The following is a 24,985-nucleotide window of genomic DNA, read 5'->3' as shown; positions in this document are numbered from 1 at the left end:
CCTCTTGCTTCATTAAGAAAATCAGTAGCCAACAAGAACACCTTCAAACTTCTACCCCTTCCGCTGACAAACTCTCCTGCATTTGGGTCATTTGGGTCTACTCTCTCCTCCTTCCCTTCTGCCCTAGCAGCAGGGGTGTTCCATTCTCTCGCCTAAGGCTAGTTCCCCTGTATGCCATTCTCTGCCCTTTTTCTCCTCAAGGTCCTTGCCTATCAAATATGTTTCTCTCCTCTTGCCAAGCTCTCCCTCTCTACCGGCTCTTTCCACTTAATATAGAAATATGCTCCTTCTTTTCTTTTAAAAACAGACACACAAACAAAACAATGCCCTCCTGAGCTCCACATTTCCTTCTAGTTGCTGCCACAGCCTCTCAGTTGCTTGTCACTGCTTAGTTTCCGAAAAAGCAATTCTCCATTCAGTGACTCTCTGTGGGCACAGCTCATCACTACTGTACCCACCAATCAAAACACTTCCCATCCCCTCCCCACCATTTCTCTGAAGCTACTTTTATTAAGGTCACAAAATCACTCATTTGACAAATAGATATTGAGTTCCTACTATGTATCAGACAGCAGTTAAGGCATTTAGATTATATCAATGAATGAAACAATGATCATTGCCTTCACAGAGCTTACATTTTACCAAGGGAGACAGACTAATAATCACTAAATAAAATAAAAAACTGAATTACACAGTATGGTCAGTGAAAAGTGCTTCAGAAAAAAAGAAAACATTTAGCAGAATAAGGGGAATTGGAAGGAAGCAAGCAGAGTGCAATTTTAAATAGAATGGATAGGGTAAGCCTCAGAAAGATGAGATGTGCACAAAGACATCAAGGAGGGGAAGGGTTTGTCAGACAGATATCTAGATTGGGAAAGAACATTTCAGGATGGAGATCAGCTAAAGCAAGGCTCTAAGCTAAAGGGATCATAGGAGGAAGGCCAGGGATAATGACCTCCCACATACAATAGACAGTCTGTCCTCACCCTGGGTTACCTCTCTCTGCCTGTTGACTGCTTCCTGCTCCTCAGACTTTTTATTGCCTTGGCCTTGTGTACCCCACTCTTATCTGTGTACCTCCTACCTCTTAGGCCATGTGCCCATCACTTTCATATGCTGTTCTTCCTCTATATGGTCCTGTGACAGTCACTAAGGGCTCTTCACGTATTCTATGTCTCTTTATCCTCAAGAACACATTTGTAAAGTTAAATGTGGCCATGTGACTTTAGCCAATGAAATGTCAGCAGAAGTGACATGTGTAGCAACTTTAAGAGCCAGCATGTGACTTATGTGTAAGTCATGGACATAAAATTATAAAATATAAAAAGAATATAAATATAACCATTTTCCTGCCTGAAAAATCAAGATAATAACAAACCTACCAACCACACTAGAGAGTTGTAAACTAATACAAAGCACTAATGTGAGTGTCTGGTGTTCAATGCGTAATAGTAATTCTTTTATTTAGTATATGCACATGTGGTCTGGCTTTAAAGGCCGTGCCCTTAACCATTCACTACATGCCTCTCAGTATAGCTCCCATAGAGGGTAAAGTAGCGTTGTTTCCTGTCTCGGAAATGATCACAGAAGCTTGTGATAAGATGGAGATTCCATCAACCCGTGGTGTGTAATAGCTCGACACTCCACCACTGTCAGCATGGCAGCATGAGCTTGTGTCAAGACAATGAGATTTGGGGATGCTTGTTACTACTGTATAGTCGAGTCCATTTGACTGACAAGGCTTCCAAAGGGAGGCCATCCTCAGGTCTACACACTCCACGTCACTCTGTCTGGGTGACCTCATTCAAGCCTCTGACTTCAACCACTACTCATATATTGGTGACTGAAATAGAAACTGCTGCTGAGTGCCTCACAGATATACCCAACTATATGATAGGCAGTCCTACTCAGTTACCATCCAGGCACCTCAGACTCACTCATTACCAGAGTAACCTTCTCCTTTAATTTTCCTGTTGAGTCAAGACTCCACATCTACCTAGCCACCCAAGCCAGAAACCAAGACAACTTGGATTCCTCCCTCCCTCATCTGACCTGCAGAGAGCACAGCCCTGGGGATCTCTCCAGCCTTTCTCCCACACCTGTCTGCTCCTCTGTTCTCACCGCCTACGACCAGGGCCATATATATACACAAATCCGGAGTAGCTGCTCTCCTGCTTCCTTACAGTCTCCTTTCAGTTAATTCCCCATGCCGCTGCCCCAGGTTCTCTAAGAGCACAAACAGGATCATTTAACTTCCTTCTCTAAAGCCTTTTAACTAGCTCCCCTCAGCTCTCTGGATATCTGAATCTCTTTATCCTGCCTTCTAAGACCCCTTATTATCTACCTCCTGCCAACCTTTCTTACCTCAGCTTTTGCTCTTTCCTTTCACATTAGCCCCACTAAATTACAGGCAGTCTCTCAAAAGCCATGCAAGCTGTTAACTATTGTTTACAGCAGCAGCCATGATATTACAGATCTTATCATTCTATACTCTCATCTTTGGTTCATCAGCCACCTTTAGTGAGCTGTCAACTCCTGGATAACAAATCTTTACCCTCATTTATCTTTGTATTCCCAATACCCTAGTACAGCACTTAATACACAGTAGAAACTCAGTAAAGGTTTGCTGAATGACTGAATAGCTGCTTGACTGATTCACTAAATGAATAAATGATTACATCCATACACACATACATAAATAATAAGAATAGATAAATAAATGAGAGAATCCTAACACTTCAAAGGGAAGACTTCATTTCTTTCCTATACCAGAAACAGAGACACATGAAAATTGCAATTGAGAGAAGGGATAATCTCCACTTTCATCTTATTCCATTGCCTCATTCCTACAAACTGCACCGCCAAAATATTCCATGAGGGCTTATCAGCAAAAAGCCAAGGAGTCATGATGTTCCCGAGCCTTCTCCTGTGCTTTAGTTAAAAGACCTGTAACTTAATCATGGTAAAGTCGGGAGGAGAACTATCTATATTGATTATGGGAGTCAAGACAGAACAAAGAAAATAGCAAAAGGCCAATGTGAAGGCTTCCCAAGTGAAATGAAAACAAGGGATAATGTACAAAACAGTATTTTCCCAATTACTCTTCCTATCAATTTCCTTTCTCCTTTCCTTTTACTCCCATTTTCTTAATTTATAGATTAAACTAGTGAAAACATTTGTTTTAATTCCTCTTAACTGACATTTATAGCAATATAAGATGGCAAATATCAAATGGATTATTTTCAGCCAAATAACCCTGCAAATGAGATTTTGCCAACATTTTAATTATAGGAGAATCGACATGCAGAACACAACAGCAAACCATGCTTTAAAAGAGCTTCAAGCTAAAATTAGTTCTGACCTGAATAAATAAGCTGTTTTAAGAAATCTGTATGGTTTCCTGTATCTGTCATTTTGTTGGTTCGAGGATTAATCTTGAGCTGCTTTCCAATGAAATTTCGGCAGGTTATCTTAAAAAGGAAGAATGAAAACAAATATTACTTACTCAGGTAGTTATGGCTAAAAACTTGGCTTATTTGAAATGTTTCTCTTACTTTTTATTTGTCAGAATAAGAGATACAAAAGGATGCCACAAATAAAAGCTAGCAGAACAGCACTCAATCATGAGAACTTTCGGGAAAAAACTGGCTACATAGTTTTTCATATTTCTTTTGTACAGCACAGCTGGAAATGCATTAGGCAAATTATATAGAGCAATTAGAATATGGTTTTCTGAGAGTCTATAAATTTACCAGTCTAAATATATCTTCCATTATGTACACTGAAATATTTTAAAAATATAGGCTGCTTTTCCAATGGCAGATTTTTCCACCCTATTCATGATTAATGCAATTTAAATTTCCCTGGTGAAGTTTTTCGGAACTAACTTCCTCTGTAGTATTTCAAAATTTTCTTTTCTAGCAGGTACTTGAGTCCTAAAATTGTAAAATACTGCAAGCAACATCTTTAGACAAAAGGAAATACTTTTAAAAGGTCCAAGATCCTCTTCTCTGTTTACCTACCCTCTTCCTTGAATTAACCTATTGCTCAAAATGCAGCCCTCCTTGAACCCCAGTCTGATGTAGATGCTGCTTTTTTATTGTCCCTTATAGGTACTTCTACGGTGGGATGTCAACACAGCATAATACAATGCAAATTCCTTCCCACAGCCTGATAAGCCCCTATTTGATCTAATTCCTCCCATCTCTCCAGCTCATTAAACAAATATTTTTTGAACACCTATATGTGCTATGTGCCAGGTACTGGTCCATATTCTTATGGAACTAGTTCTAGTGGCAGCAGAAAGACAACAAACAAAACAGGGAAGTACATTATAGAGGATATGAAAGAATTTTAAGTGCCATAGAGAGACATAGAGCAAACGGCCACATAATTTTAAATAGGGTAGTGAGGAAAGTCCTCATAGAGAATGTGATATATAACAGACTAGAAAAAGGGAAGGAAAAAATTAGTGTGAATATTTAGGGGAGGAGCATTCCAAACAGGGGAATAGTGAATGCAAAGACCCTGAGGCAGGGACATCTTAAAGAACAGAGCAACTGAAATCTGCAAGGGAATAATGGTAGATGAGTCACAGAGTATCCAGGAGGATAAGTCATATATGGGGTGTTCACTCTAATTCTGAATCAGACAGGAAGTTACTATGGGGTTTAAAACAAAGAAAAGATATGGTCTGGCTTAAGTTTTTAAAGGGTCATTCTATCCACTGTATTGAGAAGAAACTACAGGTTAGAGGCAGGAATTCAGGGAGACTGGAAGCAATAAAGCCTAACTAGGAAGTCATTTCATTAATCCAAGCAAATATAACAGGGGCTTAGATCAGAGCAGGAGTGGTGGAAAAGTGGTCAGTTTCTGAATACATTTTGAAGGTAGAGGATTTGGTAACCATTTCAAAGTGAGGTGTGAAAGGAAGAAAGGGATCCAGGGATGTTTCCAAGGTGTCTGGCCTGAGCAGTATGAAGATGGGGTTCTCACCAATTCAAGTAGAGAAGCCTTGAAAAAACAGGTATGTTTGAGATATGTTTCATTTGAGAAGTATATTAAATATCTAAGAGATGATGTTGATTAGGCAGTATGACAGTTTTTTGATAGGTCAAATGGGTTAGGCTAAATTATGAGGACAAAAGAGAGGGAAGCATCCTTTTGTAGCAAACACACACCTCATTCCAGCTGCTCAATCAAACACTGATCTAGGCGCTGCTATGCATGGATTTTGCAGATATTAATTAAAGTCTCTAATAAATTAGCTTGAAGCTAAGGAGATTATCCTTGGCAGGCCTGACCTAATGAGGGGAATCCTTGGAGTGCTGGCAGTCTCCAGACTCTAAATGTCAAACAGCATAAAGGTCTATGACTGTTTTCTCAGTGGATCCTCCCTCACTGACCGCCCAACAATAAGAGCTTCCAGCCATCCCTGCAGGGTTCTTCCTGCTTGTGATGCTGATTGCCCACCCTACAGATTTTGGACTTGCTAAGCTAGACCCCACGATCACATAAGCCAATTCTTTGTAATAAATCTTGATAGACTGATGAATGGACAGATGGATGAGTAGATAGATGGAACTTATTAGCTCTGCTTCTCTGACTGAACCTCACTGATACAGGGAGTTAGATAGATATACCAACATATAATTTGGGAGAAAGGTCTAGACTGGAGAATTTAATTTCAAGAGTCATCATCTCAAAGATGGTCCTTAGGACCACAGACTGAATTAGATCACTAAGAGAGACTATGTACAGAGCAAAGACAGGAAAACTAAGAACAGAGTCCTGGGACGAACTAACCTTAAGACACTGGGGAGAAGAGGAAAACGCGACAAGAAGACTCAGACAGAGCGGCCCCCGTCTCTACCCCCTCCCTTGGCTGCTACGCCCTGGCCATTTTGGGCCTTCCTTCGGCCCATCTGAGGGCCTTTGCCCTGTTCTTCCCTTGGACTGGAATGTTCTTCCACACTGCGTGGCTGGCCCCTTCTCATCAAATGTTACTATCTCCAGGACGCCTTTCTGATTCCACTTGCTAAAGCTTCCTCCTACCCCCACCTAACTCCAACCCACTGACTTACTTTATTTTCTCCAGAGAACTTACAATGATCATAAACCTTATTTATTTGTTTACATGCTCATTGTATGGCCTTACCTCTACCCCTCCAAAATGAAATTCCATAAAGCAAGAACTCAGACTGCATTTTCATACATAGAATATGCAGGAGGCAAGACTATGCAAAAATCTGTAAGGAACCTTTGTGAGAAGAAGAAAAGGGAGCCCTCACTGTGTGGCTGCAACCCCAAAAGCACTCAGACTGGTATACAAGGCAGGGACTGGGCTTCAGCCCCCAGGAAGGCCAGGGGCCCTTGGGCAGCCCACAGACTGTCCAACTGTATACAGTGGCTCTGATATTAGGAAGTCAATACATATTTATTAAATTAATAAATGAGAGAATTTATTTCAACTTAAAAGCAATGTCATAACTTTTATGGGCCTTAGATAATTTTGCCTTCCCAGGCTCACACCCCCATTAAAAATACTAAAAATTATACTTGATAATTATGTTCGCATACATATAAATATATTAATAGGAAATTTTAAAACATTTTCTTTGAGCTAAAAGAGCTTCTTTATTCTTTTTTAAAAAAAATTTGTGACATTTAATGAGCCCCTAAAAGTATTATGGCTCTAGACACTGTCCCCATTGTATATAATGGATAAATCAGCCTTGACCTGAATATAAGTTTTTTGTATACAAAGACTTAATTTTTGTTTACCCAGTGTCTAGAAAATACTGACACATAGCAGATTGTCAATAATGTTTGTTGATTTGAATGATAAATGCCTAAGTGCAAATAACAACATATGTCTGATTCCTAAATCTTTGTATTTTATGTTATATACTAACAAAAAAAAATCCAACTGCGTTATTAGTAGAGCCAAACTTACCTTCTCATCATGTTCAGCCTCGTATCTTGCACAAGGCTGTAGGGTAATATCTGGGCTGCTGAACTTGGATATTCTTAGAAGAAGCTGGCGCTGTGCATATACCAGGAGTGGTGTCACTTGCTCTGTATATCTCTCACTAGACAGGGGTTAAAAATGCAAAGATTAGTTTAAATACTTTTTTTTTCAATGAAATCTGTCACTTAAAATTGCCCACAGCTATACTTACTGTGAAATTGTACTGAACTGAATGGCAAGTGATACTAGTGTTTCCCATTTTTCCACTTGATATAATAATTCCAGAGATTTTAACACAAAGTCATGGATCCATTTCAAATCAACCACATTTACATCATCCAAAGGATGCTCAAAAGTAAGGCTGGAACCACCATTATTTTTTTTAATATTTCCATAACAGCTGGGAACACTGAATTCTCCTTTTTCTTCAATAATCTGCAAGTAAGACATTTTTTTAAGTTTTTGTGTAATTTCAGATTTTACTACACAGTTTTCTGAGAATTGGGTGTGATAAATAACAGTATAACATGGAAGAGAACCAAAGAGAAAAAGGATTAAAATGTTCTTATTATGCAAGTCAAAGCTTGATAATGCCATACAACAGAACTTCATGTGATGGTAGAAATGTGCTGTATCTGTGCTCCTCAGTATAGTGGCCACTAAGCACACATGGATACTGAGCTGTTGAAATATGACTAGTGCAACTGAATTTTTATTTTATTTGACTTTAATTATAAGCTTAAATATAAATAGCCACATATAGATGCTCCTTACCATATTAGACAGCACAGACTGAGATCTATACTTCTTGTTACATAGTCACTATCTATTTAAGTAAGAATATTAAACCCAAGTTTCAGTATATATAAATAATTAAGTTTCCCTAATGTGCTGGTTACATTCATCAGTTGGTAAAATAATATTGTCCAGTCTTCTAATGCCAAGGTCAAACCTATGGAGAAGGAAGTCTAGAAAACCCTTTTTTGGCCTAAGTTAAAGAATTACTGTATAAGAAATGTATTCATTTCCTGTGAGTCCCTGATGCATTTGTGTACATACCCCTAGAAATTCTTGAGGCAAGGCAAAGCCTCTTAGATGTACCTACAGGCCAGGCTGTCACCCTGGTTGGGTAACTCAAGACCAGCCCATAAAGGGTAACCCATGAATAAGGGAGGGAAGGTATTAACAAAAGTAAAGGATAAATATTCTCTCTAACAAGATTTGTAGTCCTTAAAGTTGGAAGAGACCTTGGAAGTTATCTGGCTGTGAAATATAATATGAATACCTCACATCAGGCTGCATAAGTGTGAATGAGAGGTGTGCCATATGTGACCTCTGTGAATTTGCTCAATAAAGGCTCAATAGGTGCCATTTTGCTGGTATTATGAGCATCATCCTGCTAATCCACTGCACCTACTGGAAGACTTTCAGCAGCACATTGTGTAAGGGGGTCTCTCCATTTCCTCCACACCAGGTTTCCAAGTGGAGGTGCTCCTGGCCTTTATTCAGTTCTCTTGGTGAATGTGGAAGAAATCAAACCTGCCTACTCAACCATTCCCAGATAATTGTCCTGTCACAGCCTGCCTGCCTATAGGATCACACATTCTTTCTTTGGACATGGGTAAATTTCCTCGGCCAGATTGAAGCAAGTTTCCTGGACCATCCCTGAAGAAGAAGGGTATCTGCTATCATTTAGTCATGCCCATTCCTATGTGGTGAGCTTACTTCTGGGATTACGGATGAGGAAGCTCTCTGTGGTTACTGTATTTTCCATTATAGCTCTTTAATCAACACCAAAGCTGACAGTGTATCTCCAACTACCTTATTCAGTGCCCATCTCTCAGTTGATTCCAACCCCAGAGAGGGAAAAAACTAAAAATTATTATCTATACACTTCTTAGTTTTGGTAACATTACATGGCAACATTGAGAAAGAAACAAGACTGGCATTGTGGGATCAAAATAGCACATGGAGAGTGAAATTTCTGGCATGGTCAGGGCCAGTGTCTGTAAATTTTGAAGACTTAGTATGGGCCCTATGCAATTTTTAATAAACATTTTATTAAGGAAAATTTCTAATACTCACAAAAGTAAAGAAAATAATATAATGATGTCCCATGTACTCACGACCATTTCCATAATTATCAACTCCTGGGACCTATTTTGTTTTATGTATACACTTCCTGACTTCCCCCATTATTTTGAAATATATCCCCAAAATTATTTTAATTAATCCCTAAACCTTTCAGTTTGTATATCTAAAAAGACAAGAATTCTTTTTAAAAATACACAACTGTAATATTGTAATCCCACCTAAAAATAGAAATTAGCAAAAAGTCCTTAAAATCATTGTTGAAAAATTATACTGAAGAGTTAATGTTTACATTTCCCTCAATGTCCTATAATTTTTTTAGTGTGTTAGTTTTAAATGAGATCAAAATAAGATCCAAACATTGTAATTGGCTATGTCTTTCAAGTCTTCTTAATCAATAGGTTCCACCTCTCCTCTTTCTTTTATTTCAATATTTTGTTAAGGAAACAAGTTGTTTGTTCTGTAGAGGTACCGTAGTCTGGATCTTATTGATTGTATCCCCATGGTTGCATTTCAGATGTTCCTCTGTTCCCTGGATTTTCTATAATTGTTGGTTAGATTTAAGTGCTTGACCTGATTCCAATTTGATTTATTTTTTTTCTTGCAAATATACTTTATAAGTGCTGTTCATCTTCTGGTTAGTCCATTTTGAATTGCAAAATCCTAATATTCTAACTTTAACAACATTTTTTAATTTATTACCTGAATACTTCTATAAAGAAAAGTTTCCCTTCATCAACCATTTGGTTATCATCAGGTATAGTTCTTATAGGAAAAGTAGGCACCTGTTTTTTTCCCCAAGGAGTTCTGTTTCCTTTAGTGGGAATTGCTTTGGCACTTTTGTAAAACAGTGACCATATGTATGGGTCTATTTTAAGCTTCTCTACATATTGCATTCATATATTTCTCTCTTTATGCCAATATCATACTCTCCTTACTGCTATAACATTAAAAAGCCTTGAAATCAAGAAGGGAGTTCTCCAAATTTGTTCTTTTTAAAGACTTTCTGGCCATTCACATTTCTTTACTTTTACTTATAATTTTTAGAATAAACCATCAATTTATACCCCAAAAAAGTCTTCTGGAATTCTCACTGGGATTGCACTGAATCAATACACCAAACTGGGAAAAAATGATATCTTAACAATGTTAACCTTTGGTTCATTAACATGATTATCTCTTCATTTATTTAGGTTTTCTTTATTTTTTTCTGCAATGTTTTATTAATTTCAGTGTACAAATCTTGCACAGGGTTCATTAAATATATTCCTATATATATAATATTTTAAATGGTATTTTTTATTTCATTTTCTAATTTTGTCTGCTAATATATAAAAATACATTTTTATATTGAAAACTTATATGCTGCTACTTTATTATAGTAGTTCCTTTTGGAATCCAGAAGAGTTAGGATTTTATGTATAAAAAATCTTGTTCCTTTCCAATCTGTGTGGCTGTTGTTTCTTTATTTGCCTTATTGCGCTTGTCAGAATCTCTAGAATGATTTTGAATAAAAGTGCTTTGGGCCATCCTTCCTTTTTTCCCAATTCTAAAAGGAAGCTCATAATATTTCACCATGAAGTATAATGTTAGGTGTAATACAACTCTTTATCAGGTTGAGAAAACTGTCTTCTATTCCTAGCTTGCAGAGGTTTTTAACATCAGCAGACATTGGTTTTTGTTTTTATATTTTTGTTTTCAACTGTATTAACCTCTTCTTATTCTCTTGGTAATCTTTTCCAGAGTAACTACTTCCATCTGTAAGTGATGAAATGTGTAATAATCCACTTCAAAGTGGGCATTGCTGTAAACATGGTTTCTTCCCTTACTTCAACATCAAACTGAGACTTGTAATTCTTGTTTTTATGTACCAGTCCCAGAAGTAGTTTTCACTGTAGAATTAAACTAAAGATAGTCTTATGCTTTCTGTTAGTAGTCTACAACAAGTCTCTAACTTCTCCAGGAACACTCTAGGATGGGATTAGTTAAAATATACATTAAATGAAGAGGCATTGACTGAAATAAGTTTAAATGCATTTTACTTTTAGACAAGTTACACGACATATTGTTTTCTTAAAAACAGTACCTCTACTCTAATTAAGTCAAAGTCAAAATAAATGAAAGGCTTAAGATGACATCAGTCCCATTTGTCCAATTCCTGGTGTGTGGATGGATGAAAAGCAGCAGCCAGTTACAATGACAGGTGATAGATCCAAAGTACTTGCTAAATTTGTTAACATTTTCCCATTTCTAAACCATTCTTAAAGGAAATCATACTATCATCACAGTAGTCTGCCAGAGCAACCATGCCACCCAGATTCATATATTCACCAGTAAATAATGTAATTTTTGAAATTAGCAAAGATGTGCTTGATTTGCTCTACATCTGTTATCAATGGTTTTACTCTTTCTGGTCTCTGTTCTTCAAGTTTGCTTTTGACTGATGTCATATGATCTCTTTTATGTACTTCTTGTTGACTTCTTTTGCAAAGCTGGTTTTCTACAAGTGATGATTCCTGACAAGAACAACAGTGATTACTGTGCTTTCAGTCCTTTTGCCTTGGGGGCCTTCAGCAGAATACATATTCCTCAGTGTTATGGTCTGTCCTACTGTCTTCCCCTCCATCTTCAAGCACAACCCCTTTATGAGCTCAAGGATCCTACAGATATTGGGGAATATCTCATCATGGCTGATGAGGTCCAGGTAGACAATCATGACAGCAGCTGGGGAGAGATAATGGAGGCCCCTGTTTACAGGAGCCTGGCACTCACAGCAAGTGCAGTGCAGCCAGAGCAGTGCTCAGGGGAAGGAGAACAGATGGAAAGAGTGGTAACACATTTTGTAAATGCTTTTGCTGTATCTATTTCAATGGCTATATGATTTTTCTGCTTTATACTGTTAATATGGTGAATTACATTGATTGATTTTTACATGTTAACTTTACATTTCTAAGAAAAACCCTACTTGATCATCATTTGTATAGTTGTATATATTATATACCTTATTTGCATATTTCATATGTTGCTGGATTGGTTGGCTAATTTTCATTAAGGAATTTTATGTCTGTGTTCATGAGGATATGGATTTATACTTTTTGATAAATGTGTCAGGCTTAAGCTGGCCTCAATGCTAAAAAATTATTGCTATATGATTTATTATTTCTTCCTTGTATGTTTGCTGGAATTCTGCAGGGAAATACTCTGAGTCTGGCCTTTTCTTTTTGTCAAAGTTTCAGATTATGTACTTAATTTCTTTAATATATTTAGGGCAATTCAGTTTTTCTATCACTGTTGTGTCAGATTTGTTAAATTGTGCTTTCCAATAAACATGTCCATTTTACCTAAGTTATCAAATTCATTAGTTAAAAATTGATCATACTAATGATGAACTAGCAGAAAGAGAAATTAGAAAAACAATTCCATTCACAATTGCATCAAAAAGAATGAAATACCTAAGAATAAATCTAACCAGGGAAGTGAAAGATCTATACTCTGAAAACTAAAAGACCCTCATGAGAGAAATTAAAGAAGATACCAATAAATGGAAACACATCCTGTGCTCATGGATAAGAAGAATTATACTGTCAAAATGGCCATCCTGCCTAAAGCAATCTATAGATTCAATGCAATTCCTATCAAAATACCAACAGCATTCTTCAATGAACTAGAGAAAAATCATTCTAAAATTCATATAGAACCACAAAAGACCCTGAATAGCCAAACAATCCTGAGAAGGAAGAATAAAGTGGGGGGGTTACCCTCTCTGACTTCAAGCTCTACTACAAAGCCACAGTAATCAAGACAATTTGGTACTGGCACAAGAACAGAACCATAGACCAATGGAACAGACTAGAGAGCCCAGCTATAAACCCAACCATATATGGTCAATTAATATATGATAAAGGAGCTATGGACATTCAACAGGGAAATGACAGCTTCTTCAACAGCTGGTGTTGGCAAAACTGGACAGCTACATGCAAGAGAATGAAACTGGATTATTGTTTAACCCCATACACAAAAGTAAACTCAAAATGGATCAAAGACCTGAATGTAAGTCATGAAACCTAAAACTCTTAGAAGACAACATAGGCAAAAATCTCCTGCATATAAACATGAGCAACTTCTTCCTGAACGCATTTCCTCGAGCAAGGGAAACAAAAGCAAAAATGAACAAGTGGGACTACATCAAACTAAAAAGTTTCTGTACGGCAAAGGACACCATCAACAGAACAAAAAGGCATCCTACAGTATGGGAGAATATATTTGTAAATGACATATCTGACAAAGGGTTAACATCCAAAATATATAAAGAACTCACATGCCTCAACACCCAAAAAGCAAATAACCAGATTAAAAAATGGGCAGAGGATATGAGGAGACAGTTCTCCAAAGAAGAAATTCAGATGGCCAACAAGCACATGAAAAGATGCTCCACATCACTAATCATCAGGGAAATGCAAATTAAAACCACAATGAGATATCACCTCACACCAGTAAGGATGGCCAGCATCGAAAAGACTAAGAACAACAAATGCTGGCAAGGATGAGGAGAAAGAGGAACCCTCCTACATTGCTGGTGGGAATGTAAGCTAGTTCAATCATTGTGGAGAGAAATATGGAGATTCCTCAAAAAACTAAAAACAGAAATACCATTTGACCCAGGAATCCTACTCCTAGGAGTTTACCCAAAGAATACAAGTTCTCAGATTCAAAACACATATGCATCCCTATGGTTATTGCAGCACTCTTTACAATAGCCAAGATATGGCAGCAACCTAAGTGTCCATCAGTAGATGAATGGATAAAGAAGAAGTGGTACATATACACAATGGGATACTATTAAGCCATAAGAAAGAAACAAATCCTACTATTTGCAACAATATGGATGGAGCTGGAGGATATTTTGCTCAGTGAAACAAGCCAAGTGGAGAAAGACAAGTCCCAAATGATTTCCCTCATTTCTGGAGTATAACAACAAAGCAAAACTGAAGGAACAAAACAGCAGTGGACTCACAGACTCCAAGAAGGGACTAGTGGTTGCCAAAGGGGAGGGGTGTGGGAGGGCAGGTGAGGAGGGAGGGAGAAGACGATTGAGGGGTATTATGTTTAGTACACATGGTGTGGGGGGTCACAGGGAAGACAGTGTAGCACAGAGAAGGCAAAAAGTGAATCTGTGTCATTGTACTGCACTGATGGACAGTGACTGCAATGGGGGGTAAGGGGGAGTACTTGATAATATGGGTAAATGTAGTAACCACATTGTTTTTCATGTGAAACATTCATTACGGTGTATACCAATAATACCTTAATAAAATATATACATATAAAAACTTGATAATAATATCCCTTACTTTCTATTAATATCTATAGGAACTATTGTTATAGCCCTCTGTCATTATTAATGTCAGTAAACTGTGCTCTTCTTACTTTTGTTCTTCATCAATATTCTTAGGATTTGGGCAATTAATAAGCTTTTCAAAAGATTAATTTATTGACTTTATTAATTTCTTTGTATTGTGTTTTACATCTAATTTATTTCTGCTCTTGTTATTTCCTTCCTTTTTTTTAAAATTACTTTGGACTTAATTTGTTCTTCTTTTTCTAGCTTCTATAGATGGATGCTTAGATAACTGGTGTTATATCTTTCTTCTTTTCTATTAAACATTTCAAATTATAAAGTTCCGTCTAAGCACTGGTTTATTTGTATCCTACAAATTTTCATATGTTATCATCAGTTTGAATTCCCTTGTGTTTTCTTCTTTGACCCATGGATTATTTAGAACTGTATTGTTTAATTTCCAGATATTTGGAGTTTTGCTCCCTAAATTAAATTAATCTGTTTACTACATAGTAGCCAGAGAACATGCTCTTTAAGACTTCAGTTCTTTAAGTTTTCTTATAATTCTTTCTTTAATCCACCTTGGTGAAAACACCATATGCATTTGTACTTCTAGCCCAAATGGATGTACTGCACTTCAATTCTGACACTAACTAACAAAAGTTAGAGTCACACTCCACAGGTTTAAGGACTCAGGCCTCCACAAGACTGATCTTACCTTCAGATGGCAGCCACAAGTCTTGGTCACTAGCACTTCGGACTTACTAACTATACATTCAGGGGCATCAGGTTCAGTAATTGGCTAGATCTCACTGAAAACATTATACTTATGATTACAGTTTCATTATAAAGAATATAACTTAGGAATAGACAAATGAAAGATGTACATCTGGAAGGGTCCTGGATGAGAAGCTCCATGTCCTCCCCTAATGGAGTCAGGGCACAACACCCACCCAACCTATTAATGTGTTCATCAACCTCATCTCATTAAATGTCTCTCCTTAGTTCTCAGAATACTTCTTGATTTGAAGGTTATTTTATCTAATATTAATATAGCCTCACCAGCTTTTTTATCTGTACTATTTTCATGGTATATCTCTTTCCACTGTTTTCAATATATTTCTTTATGTTGAGTGATTCTCTTATGTACAAGTATAGGTGTCTTTCTTTCTTATCTAGACAACCTCTGCCTTTTAATTGGGGTATTTAATCCACCTATATTTAATATAGTTATTGATATGATTAGGTTAGATTTATTATTTTTTATTTGTTTTCTATTTGTCCCCTATGGTTTGTTCCTTTGTTTATTTTTTCCTGCTTTCTTTAGTTAATTGACTACTTCTTAGCTTTCCATTTTACTGCAATGGCTTTTTAGATGTACCTCTTTATTTAGTATCTACTCTATAGAGATAATTAAATGCATCCTTAACTTACCACATTCCATTTAAAAAGTTAATATTGTACCACTTTACATTTATACAAAGAGTAAAAATCTTATGACAGTTCAATTTTATTTATCCTCCCAGTCTTTTGTGTTATCCTGGTTGTCATATATTTCATATCTGGAAATGTTATAAACCCCATGACTCAATACGTTTATGTGTTTGCTAATTTTCAATATGTTTAAGCTATACTATACATGTTTTTCTACTTTTTTTCATGCTTGAACCCACAGTTTGGTAAATTTCAAATGACTGCAAATTCTACCAAATCTGGAATGATGGAACAGGGACAGATAAAGCAGTGGAATAAAGATCAACCAATAAGCTATATGATCTCTCTTGCAGTCTGTTTCTTTCTCTGTCATAAAGATTGCTATCAGGGTTAAATGCATTAAAGTTAGTTTACATGAAAGCTGGAGCTCAGCAAATGTTGCTTTCTGTTCTCTTTAAGAAATTGAATTTTCAGGCTAAGATGTTTGTAATTACCATCAATCCAAGTTATGCATTGTGAAACAAATAATAAGAAGCAAATAAAATACAAACCAAATAAGAACTCAAGAAACACATTAATTTCTAGTTATTCCAAGGTCCATGACACAAAAATATTTGTTAATTGAATACAATAGAAATAATTACCCAAATGACCTTACCTCAATGGAATTGACATCTTGTAGTTCTATTAACATGTCAATAAGTAATTCTGCTCCCAAATAGAATGGTAAAACCGAGATACACAGGAAACCATCCTGGCTAATAGGAAATGTTTTATAGAGATTCACTGTTTGTTTAAGAAGTATCTGTAGCTCCTGATTAAAGTTCCAAAGGGCCCGACAGCTGTTCTGAAGCAGAGTCCAATAGCCACCACGATGAGCAAGGACCTAAGACAAACACAACATTCAAAAGACCCCAAAGTTCCAAAAGTTAGAGATCTCTGAACAACCTCATCTTTCCACAAATACTATATATCAATAATAAGAATAACTAACACAATTTCTTTTGTGCCACTTGTATGTGCTAGATACTGTAGCAAGACATTTATGTGCATATCTCAGTTAATTTTAACAATAACTCCAATAAAGAAAGTGTGCAATAGTATTCTATTCGATTTGCAAATGAGGAAATGGAGGCACGGAGCTACCTTGCCCAAGGTCATGATTACTAAACAGGGAGCTAGGATTTGTGCAACAGCAGTCTGACTCCAACACTCCCACTGTTGCAGGTACTGGGATTATGGCAGTAAACAGGAAACTCAGCCTGCTCTCATGCTGCTTCAGGTTATTAGGATAGACCAACACTAGATAAGTAGACAAACAAAAATATAACTCAGGGGAATAATAAGTAATAGAAGAAAGATTAATTAGAAATGGATTAGAACCTGTCAAGGAGGAGAGGACATGTCCTTTTAGACAGGGTGGTCAAAAAAGAAGTCCTCTCTGAGGAGGTAAGATGGAGCAGAATGCTGAATGCTGAGTTGACCAAGCCATGTGAAGGTGGGGGGGGAGGGAGGAGGAGAGAGCACATCTGAGGCTAAGGGAGCAGAAAGTGCAAAGGCTAGAAGGCTGAGCAACAGGAGCTGAGTTCGGAGAGGTGAGCAGGACCCAGATCGTCTAGAGTCCAGAAGCTGCTGGGAAGGAGGGTCAGATGTAATGCTCATGGTCAAGGAGGAGGATGTGGGTTTACTTTACATTTTTTTAAAAAACATTTTTTTAAAAATCACTCTCTCCACTCAGAGAATATGAGAACTTAAATGTTCTCTTCTTGCCTAGAAAGGTTAGATTTCCTTTCACCTCTTGAGAGGTTTGAGGTACATGCCCTTCATGCTATGAGAAAAAGGAAACTAATTTCTTTGTAGCTAATGATTCCAGTTCCGAGTTTAATAATCTATCATGTAATATTTAAGAAGAAAAAGAGAAAAGTATTTGAAAGAAGACCGGTGGCCTATAGGAGAAGGAGATCAGGGGACAGGGTTTTCCTGTGGCCTAGAAAGATCTTCCCTTGTGCTAGAAGGAAGAAGGGGGCCTATGGTACCCCAGGAGGGAGCAAGACCACAGAGTGGAACCCCTGCTGTTCCCAGAGAAGCTCATGCTCCAAGTATGGCAAGAAAACAGCAGAGACTGTGCAGACAAGGACAAAGGCCATCTCAGCTCCGGGTGAATGGATGCGGGATGGCTAAAGTTACTCACCCCTCCCCGACAACTTGAGAAAGCGTAAGTCCTCAGTACCACTGCAGGCAAACCTCAAAAATGACTGACATGAAATCCAGCAAATTTAGTCTCAAAGATGAAACTAAAATCACAAATAGTAAGTAAATAAAAACAATATACCTTTCACGCCCAAATTCATGGGCTGTGATTGATGCCTACTACATTAACAAATAAGAAAGACCACCTTACCATTGCTCTCCTGCAATATAAAAAGATTTTCATAAAATGATCCAATAGACCCAAATTTGCTGCTCGATCCATTTCTTTAGAATTAAGACCCGACTGAGAGTCTGAGTCATAAGCTGTTTGTGTCTTGGAGGCATTTTCATCACTCATTTTGGAATTAATAAATGTTGCAAATTCTTCAGTATCTGTAGTATAAAAATAAGGCATAACATTGCTGAAAACAGAGTTAGGTTCCAGAAAACACAGTAGGTGATAAGCATCAAATGAGTAATTCAGATAACAAATGCTACATAAATTTGGAGAAAGGACAGGATTATGGACACAATAAACCAGGGAAAGTTTCTAGAGAAGGAGGTGCTTAGATTTTGTTTCAAAGGGTGGTCATGATTTAGTTACACAGGAAGTCTACAGAAAAGAACATTCTAGGCAAAGGTAAAGACCAAAGGAACAATGCAGAGGCAGGAATGTCATGGTTTTTTGAGGGAACTTAGACAAGATCCCACGGTTCCTTTATTTCTTCCCCAACAGGCCATTCCCAGGACATATACACTAGAAGGTGGGTAGCATCCCATGGAATTAGGCAGTGTAACAATGATGCACTCATTTTCTTGTTGGGTGATATAAAAACAAAAAGTATTTCTCATTCCACAAACCTCCTCTTACAACTCTGCATTAAATAATAAGTCTCAAGCAGAATATTCTATTGCCAATTTCAAGGGAAGTAATAAGGAGCTAGTTAAAAAAAAAACTCAAGAACCTATACATTATAATCTACATAAAAACTCAGACTCTATGTCTAGGGAATTTACTTTCAAACACTTCAATATGCATAGTATGACATGTAGGTACCAGTTAAAATTAATTATACTCAAGAAGTAATTAGAAAGCATGTCAAGTCTCTCAAACATGAATCCACACTCAAGGGGCAGTTAACCAGCATATGAAGTTCCCTGATCAGCAATAAGTTACATAGCACTTAAAATACCATTATTAAAAATTTACATAAGAGGATGTGTAATAGCCTAAGATACTAGAAATTACTTCATGTTTGTGGAATGAGCACTATTTAAGATAGGTGACTTCTTTTACCTGATGGTAAGTTGGCCTTTCTTTTTTTAGCTGTAAGAAGGAAATCAAGCAACATTTTGTAGTTTTCTAGAGTCAATTTTCCTGTTGGTAATACTGTTCCTGAATTATATAGTGAGAAGATATTAGGATCACATGATCTGAAACTGAAAGGGGAAAAAATCTCATTTAAAAAGTATATAATCAAAATTGAATTAAAACTGCCAAATACAATCTATTTTAATTTTTAATGTATTTGTGAGTTAGTACTCCCAGATTTTGGATCATAACATATTTTGGAACTTAACCAAAGCCAAACAATTTCCCATTAAGTTTTGAAATTATGCAATATAACATTGCTCTTAGGAATTTTAACACCAACATCTACTTTTCTGAAATGGCCCTTGAAAATGGGAATGGTAGACCTTTATTGATTCTAAGAGTTCTGCAACACTAATACATGTCAATTTTAAAACAACCTGATTTAAACTCAACTCAATGAAGGTGCCTACTGTATAGAGCAATGAGTCCATAATCAATGTTATTTCATTTTTAAGATAATGTCTAAGCAGTAAATAATCATAAATGGTCATTCATGATTGGAAGTTCAGAGAAGGTATCTCAAGTGTTCAGAAGACAGTAAGGAAGCCCATCTGATCAGAACCATTTTCCTTCTCATGCCTCATGTATGGGTCCCTTTGCCAAATGCTTTCCCTGTTAGTCAATCTAACTGCTTAAATGCAAGTCTGGTCTAGTCCATACAGGAAAGGGATCTCTCTGGAAATATTTTGTGAAAGTTCAGTCTGGTAATGATTTTAGCCAAAATTCTAGAGAAAGAGAAACTGGGACCAAGTTCATTGTGGATTTCAACCTGCCTATTTGATCACTGGATTATTGAAATAAATAACCTCTTAATTCATATCCCTGTTATTAGTCTTTCCTTTCTCCGATTCACTTGACATGTTGTTGCCTGAAAATTTCTTATCATAGCCCTGCTCAAAAACCCTTAATGATCTCCCACTGTATGTAAACAAAAGTTCAGATTTAACAGACAGTTAAGATCCTCCATGAGTGACCTACTTTGCCAATTATTTCATACCACTCCCTTTCTATGCCCTAGGTTCTAGTCAGACCACCTGGGGTTGTCACCCTGTTTCCTACCTGGGTTCTGATTCATATTCTTCCAGCTATCTGGGATGCCTTTTTCCTGATCTGCTCATTTCTACATCTTGCCTATCCATTGAGACCCAGGCCTAGTGGCCCCTTTCCATGAAATATTCCTTTTAGTCTTTGCCAAAGGAAAGTCTCCTTCCCAGAAGCAAAGAAGACTTTATGTGTCCTTAACCTTCTACCATTATTTACAACTATTCATGAACATTTGTGACCTACCTACCAGGTGTTAGCTTGTATATCTTGCTCATCTTTGTATGCTCATTGCTCCTTTTCAGTACCATGTATCTAATAGGTACTCAACAAGTATTTGTTAAATGAAAGACATTATACATCACTTTTGTAAAGGTTCCACAGTATGCCATGATATTTATTTATCTACTATTTTTATCACCAATAACATTTCAGCCAAAAGACACTCAATAAGAACTCAAAGATGTTTTTTGAGTTAATGCTAGAAAGTATATATCTTATGAGTGTGGGTAAAACTTCAATGTTTCCAGTATCTCTCACCTGGCCTTAGTGCACCTCCATATCAATAGGTGTTTCCAGGGGGTGGAGAGAACTAGTCTATCTCCATATCAATACCTGGTTACAAGGGGGAGTGAGGGCAAATATGGACCAGAGAGGTTGGATGGGGTCCCTTTTTTACAGCTGGGTCATGAGAGACACAGGTGAACGGAAGTGGATGATTGCTTGTAAGCAACAAAAGGGTTTCTCCCACTTTATTTCTCCTTTTGACTGATTTTGGCTTCAGTGGTATTTTGCCCTGGGCTGGGAACTTATTTCCACCCCTCCCCCCGAGTTACAATGAGAAAATATGATCTTTGTTTACAGAGACGTAAAATATACCTCTAAATGAAATAGAGATTTACTTAATGCCTACTAACATCTGCACTTATTGTACAATATTAATTTTCTCTTGGATTACACTCTCTCCTTTCACTGCAAGCTGTCTTAGGAAAGATTCTTAGACAAAATATTAAGTAATATACCAATGGACAATACAGACAGAAGCATTCTGTAAACCTCTTTAAGTTATTATCAATATTGAAGCACTGAATACACAAATACAACCCATGTTCATGAGAGTAAAGAAGTATTATTTATTGGTAATATACTATACCTGACCATTGTATGCGAAGTGCCAAATTTCATTTTCGTACATTCCCCTAGCTTTATAAAAAGTAGGTTGAAGTGTGCGCTTGCTAGACACAGGTTCATCTGAGCTTTCCAGGGCATCTCCTCAAGAAATATTTGATGGAACCTCTTCTTTTTAACATGATTTAATGTTATAGGAGTCAAGTTATCCACCAGGAATTGAAATGCTAGTTTTCTAACATCCATTCTCTTATTTCTACCAAGGGAGAAAGAAGCTTTGAAATTACACAAACTTTTAGATATTTAATAAAGAATATTTAATAAAGAATATCTGATTCCAATTTGTACAAAATACTTCAAGAAGTCACTTGACTGCCCTTATGCAAATGTTTCTGGCTTATTTATCATTTCCTTAATGGGGTAAAAATGTGAAACAGAGCAGTAAAGAAGGCACAGGGACAAAGACTAGGGACAAAAACATTACATACTGACTGAAATTCTCTCTGATGTCTGTGTCCTAAGCTCAAACCAAACAGGGCACTTCTTTTCCATAACCAAAGGCCACCGAGATTAGAAAACTAAATTATAAAATAATGCTCACATTTATCAACTAACTTCAACATTAAACAAGAAAATCATTTCTCTGTATTGTTCCTCAAGGAAAAAAACAATGGAACAAAATTTTTCTATGATTATTAGACTATAAAGGAAATAAAATATCAGTCAACTATAAATCACTTCATAAATCTATATTCATATGCTCTGAAGAAAACTAATATTTCATAATCAAGCTAATAGTTCAGATTTAAGTGTGACATATATTCAATTTGTTTAAAATTATTCCTATCAAAATCTCAAAGTAGACCAACTACTTTCAATAGTTGCATAGTTGTTTATATGACATGACTTCATTTCTTCAAAGTAGCTCATCCATTTTTTTTTTTTACTGTTGATAGTATTGCTGCTCCCTGGGTCAGTGCCAATCTACCTGATTTATATTAGAGAGGGAAATAAAAGATCTCAACTGGTAAGGTAAAGTATCTTGTTCATTTTAATAGATAACACGTCTGAATCTGAATCTACACCACACACACACACACACACACACACACACACTAAAGAGAAGGAAGAAAAGAGAGGTGGAAGGAAGGTAGACAGACGTTGCTGCACCAGAGGAGTGGACATTTTGAAGAAGAAAGGAAGGAAACTACCTTTTGATGTGTAATGTGTACATTCTCATTCAGTACTAAACATTTTGTATTTTGTTGATTTCTTATAAATCCAAGGTGTTTTGAGCTTTTTGTTGTTGTTTGGTTGCCTTGGTGATGTATTACTTGGTTTCCAAACAATCAGAAATGTTTTAAATAACTTTATCTTGAAATTAAAAATGTAACTTCCAAAATAAAAATCAGTCTTGTTCCTGTGTGAAGAGGTCAAGTTTCCTCAAATGGCCAAGGGGAGTATGACAGGATTAACTGAGTCTTCCCTGCCACTGAGGGTGAGATGGCTCAGGGGGATCAGCCAGAGGACAGCCTTCCTCCACATAACTTGTCTATGTAGTAACAAGTGCAGGTGGCCTGGAAGGGGGCTAACTGCCAGTCCACAGAGATAGAGAATGGTTCACCTTCTCCCACCTGAGCAGTTTGTTAACATATAGAGTACTCCACAAGCAGCTCTACATCTCTATAAGCACAGATGTGAGGGGTCCTGGCAAACAGAGAGGAAAGTCAGTAAGGACAATGAGTATAAATGCTCAGTGATACGGAATCATAAGAGGAAGCAGATGTAAACCTGAATTAGGAAAATATTTAAGAATCCAGAAACTACCTTCTGTGTATTCTAGCTTGAGCAAATGAGTTAATATATTGACATTAATAGAAACAGGACTGTCACTATTAGGGGAAATGGTTGCAATTAGGGAAAGAGAAAAGACTGGAACATATCCTATGGTGTTGAATTGAAATTGAAAGGAGTAGTGTGACCTTATGATTTTAGATAGATAGACAGATCCATTAATGTGGACATGTATGTTTCCTAGCTCTGTCTGTTCAGAGGGTCTAAAAGCAAAGATACACCAGTAGCCCACAGAACTTGGATTCTAAATACCATTTTCCATTAAAAGGAATCAACTGATTTCAGGTCCAGGACAGGAAAAGTACAAAATGAACATTTGTTGTAATTAAGGAGCTCCAAAAAATGATGGGGACATGTCAAAAAGACAAAATTGCCAGCCTGAGAAGGCCCCTGCTAGCCAAATTTGGAACAATATGAAAATCAAAATAGATGTTAAGGTATGTGATAAAGAGTGTCCATAAAACAAACCTACCACAAACACCATTCTTAATGATAAAATGTTAAAAGCTTGAAAGCTTTTTCTCTAAAATGGGAATCAGACAAAGATACACACTAACATCATTTCTTTTCAGCATTGAAATAGTGGGCTTAGCCAGAACAACTCACAGGTCCATAAAAATTTGATAATATCAAGTATTGGTGAAGATGTTGAATAATGAAAACCTGGCACACCACTGATGAAAATTTAACAGCAACTTAGTACTATCTAGTAATGTTAAATATGTTCATATCTTGGGAACTACACTCCTGTGTATTCACCCCAGAAACTCTCTGCATGCATATGGAGATACATAACAGAATGAAGGGGATAACGAGGTACAAATACCAAATTAGAAAATAATTCAGTCACAGGGATGAAATATAGTATAGGGAAAACAGCTCATAATATTGTCATATCTTTGTGTGGTGACAGATGATAACTACACATAGCATGGTGAGCATTTAATAATGTATACAATTGATGAATCACTAAGTTGTTCATCTGGAACCAACACTGTACATAAACTATATTTCAATTCAAAAAAATTATTAAAAAATGTCTACAAAAAAAGAATGACCATTGTAGTACTGTTTACAATAGTAAAAAACTGGAAACAATTTAAATGTCCATTTATAGGGGACTGAATAAACAAATTTTTATTTATTCATACAGTGTTATATTATACATTAGTGAGATGAATAACTAGACTTTTGTATAATCAACATGAAAGAAATCTCACAAACATAATACTGAGGAAAAAAAGCAAATTGGCAAAGCCAAGTGTGAAAAAGAATATCATACATTATTTAGGAATATATATATGTAAATATATGTATTTTTATATAAATATATATATAATTAAAATATAAAGTCACTCATAAGCATGATAAATGCTAAATCTAGGGTAGTATTACTTCTGGGATAGAAAGTGATGGAAATGCATTCCAAGAGAAATGGATGGAAATGTCAATGATGTTTGAAATGTTTCATATGTTAAGTGCATATTTGGTACATGTTCATTTGTTATATTATTTTCTATATGCATCTAAAATATGTCTTAATTCAAGTAAAGAAAATGAAGGA

General features: G+C 36.5%; 1 protein-coding gene and 1 pseudogene across 1 annotated transcript in view; both read right to left on the bottom strand.

Annotated features, from left to right (window-relative positions):
* Nucleotides 1-24,985, bottom strand: part of CFAP54 (cilia and flagella associated protein 54) — a 302,501-nt gene that overhangs the window by 146,924 nt on the left and 130,592 nt on the right. Inside the window, exons 33-39 of the mRNA XM_037023126.2 lie at nt 21,593-21,823; nt 19,321-19,463; nt 18,235-18,416; nt 16,492-16,719; nt 7,182-7,405; nt 6,956-7,091; nt 3,362-3,470 (exon numbers count right to left, since the gene is read on the bottom strand). Of these exons, the coding sequence (XP_036879021.2) occupies nt 3,362-3,470; nt 6,956-7,091; nt 7,182-7,405; nt 16,492-16,719; nt 18,235-18,416; nt 19,321-19,463; nt 21,593-21,823 (1,253 nt within the window). The remainder of the gene's footprint in view (nt 1-3,361; nt 3,471-6,955; nt 7,092-7,181; nt 7,406-16,491; nt 16,720-18,234; nt 18,417-19,320; nt 19,464-21,592; nt 21,824-24,985) is intronic.
* Nucleotides 10,640-12,096, bottom strand: LOC108400441 (translationally-controlled tumor protein-like; annotated as a pseudogene).

The sequence above is a fragment of the Manis javanica genome, chromosome 10 (assembly GCF_040802235.1).
Source record: "Manis javanica isolate MJ-LG chromosome 10, MJ_LKY, whole genome shotgun sequence".
Classification (NCBI taxonomy): Eukaryota; Metazoa; Chordata; class Mammalia; order Pholidota; family Manidae; genus Manis; species Manis javanica.
The sequence above is the reverse complement of the archived record's forward strand: the minus strand, read 5'-3'. Positions and strand labels throughout refer to the sequence as shown.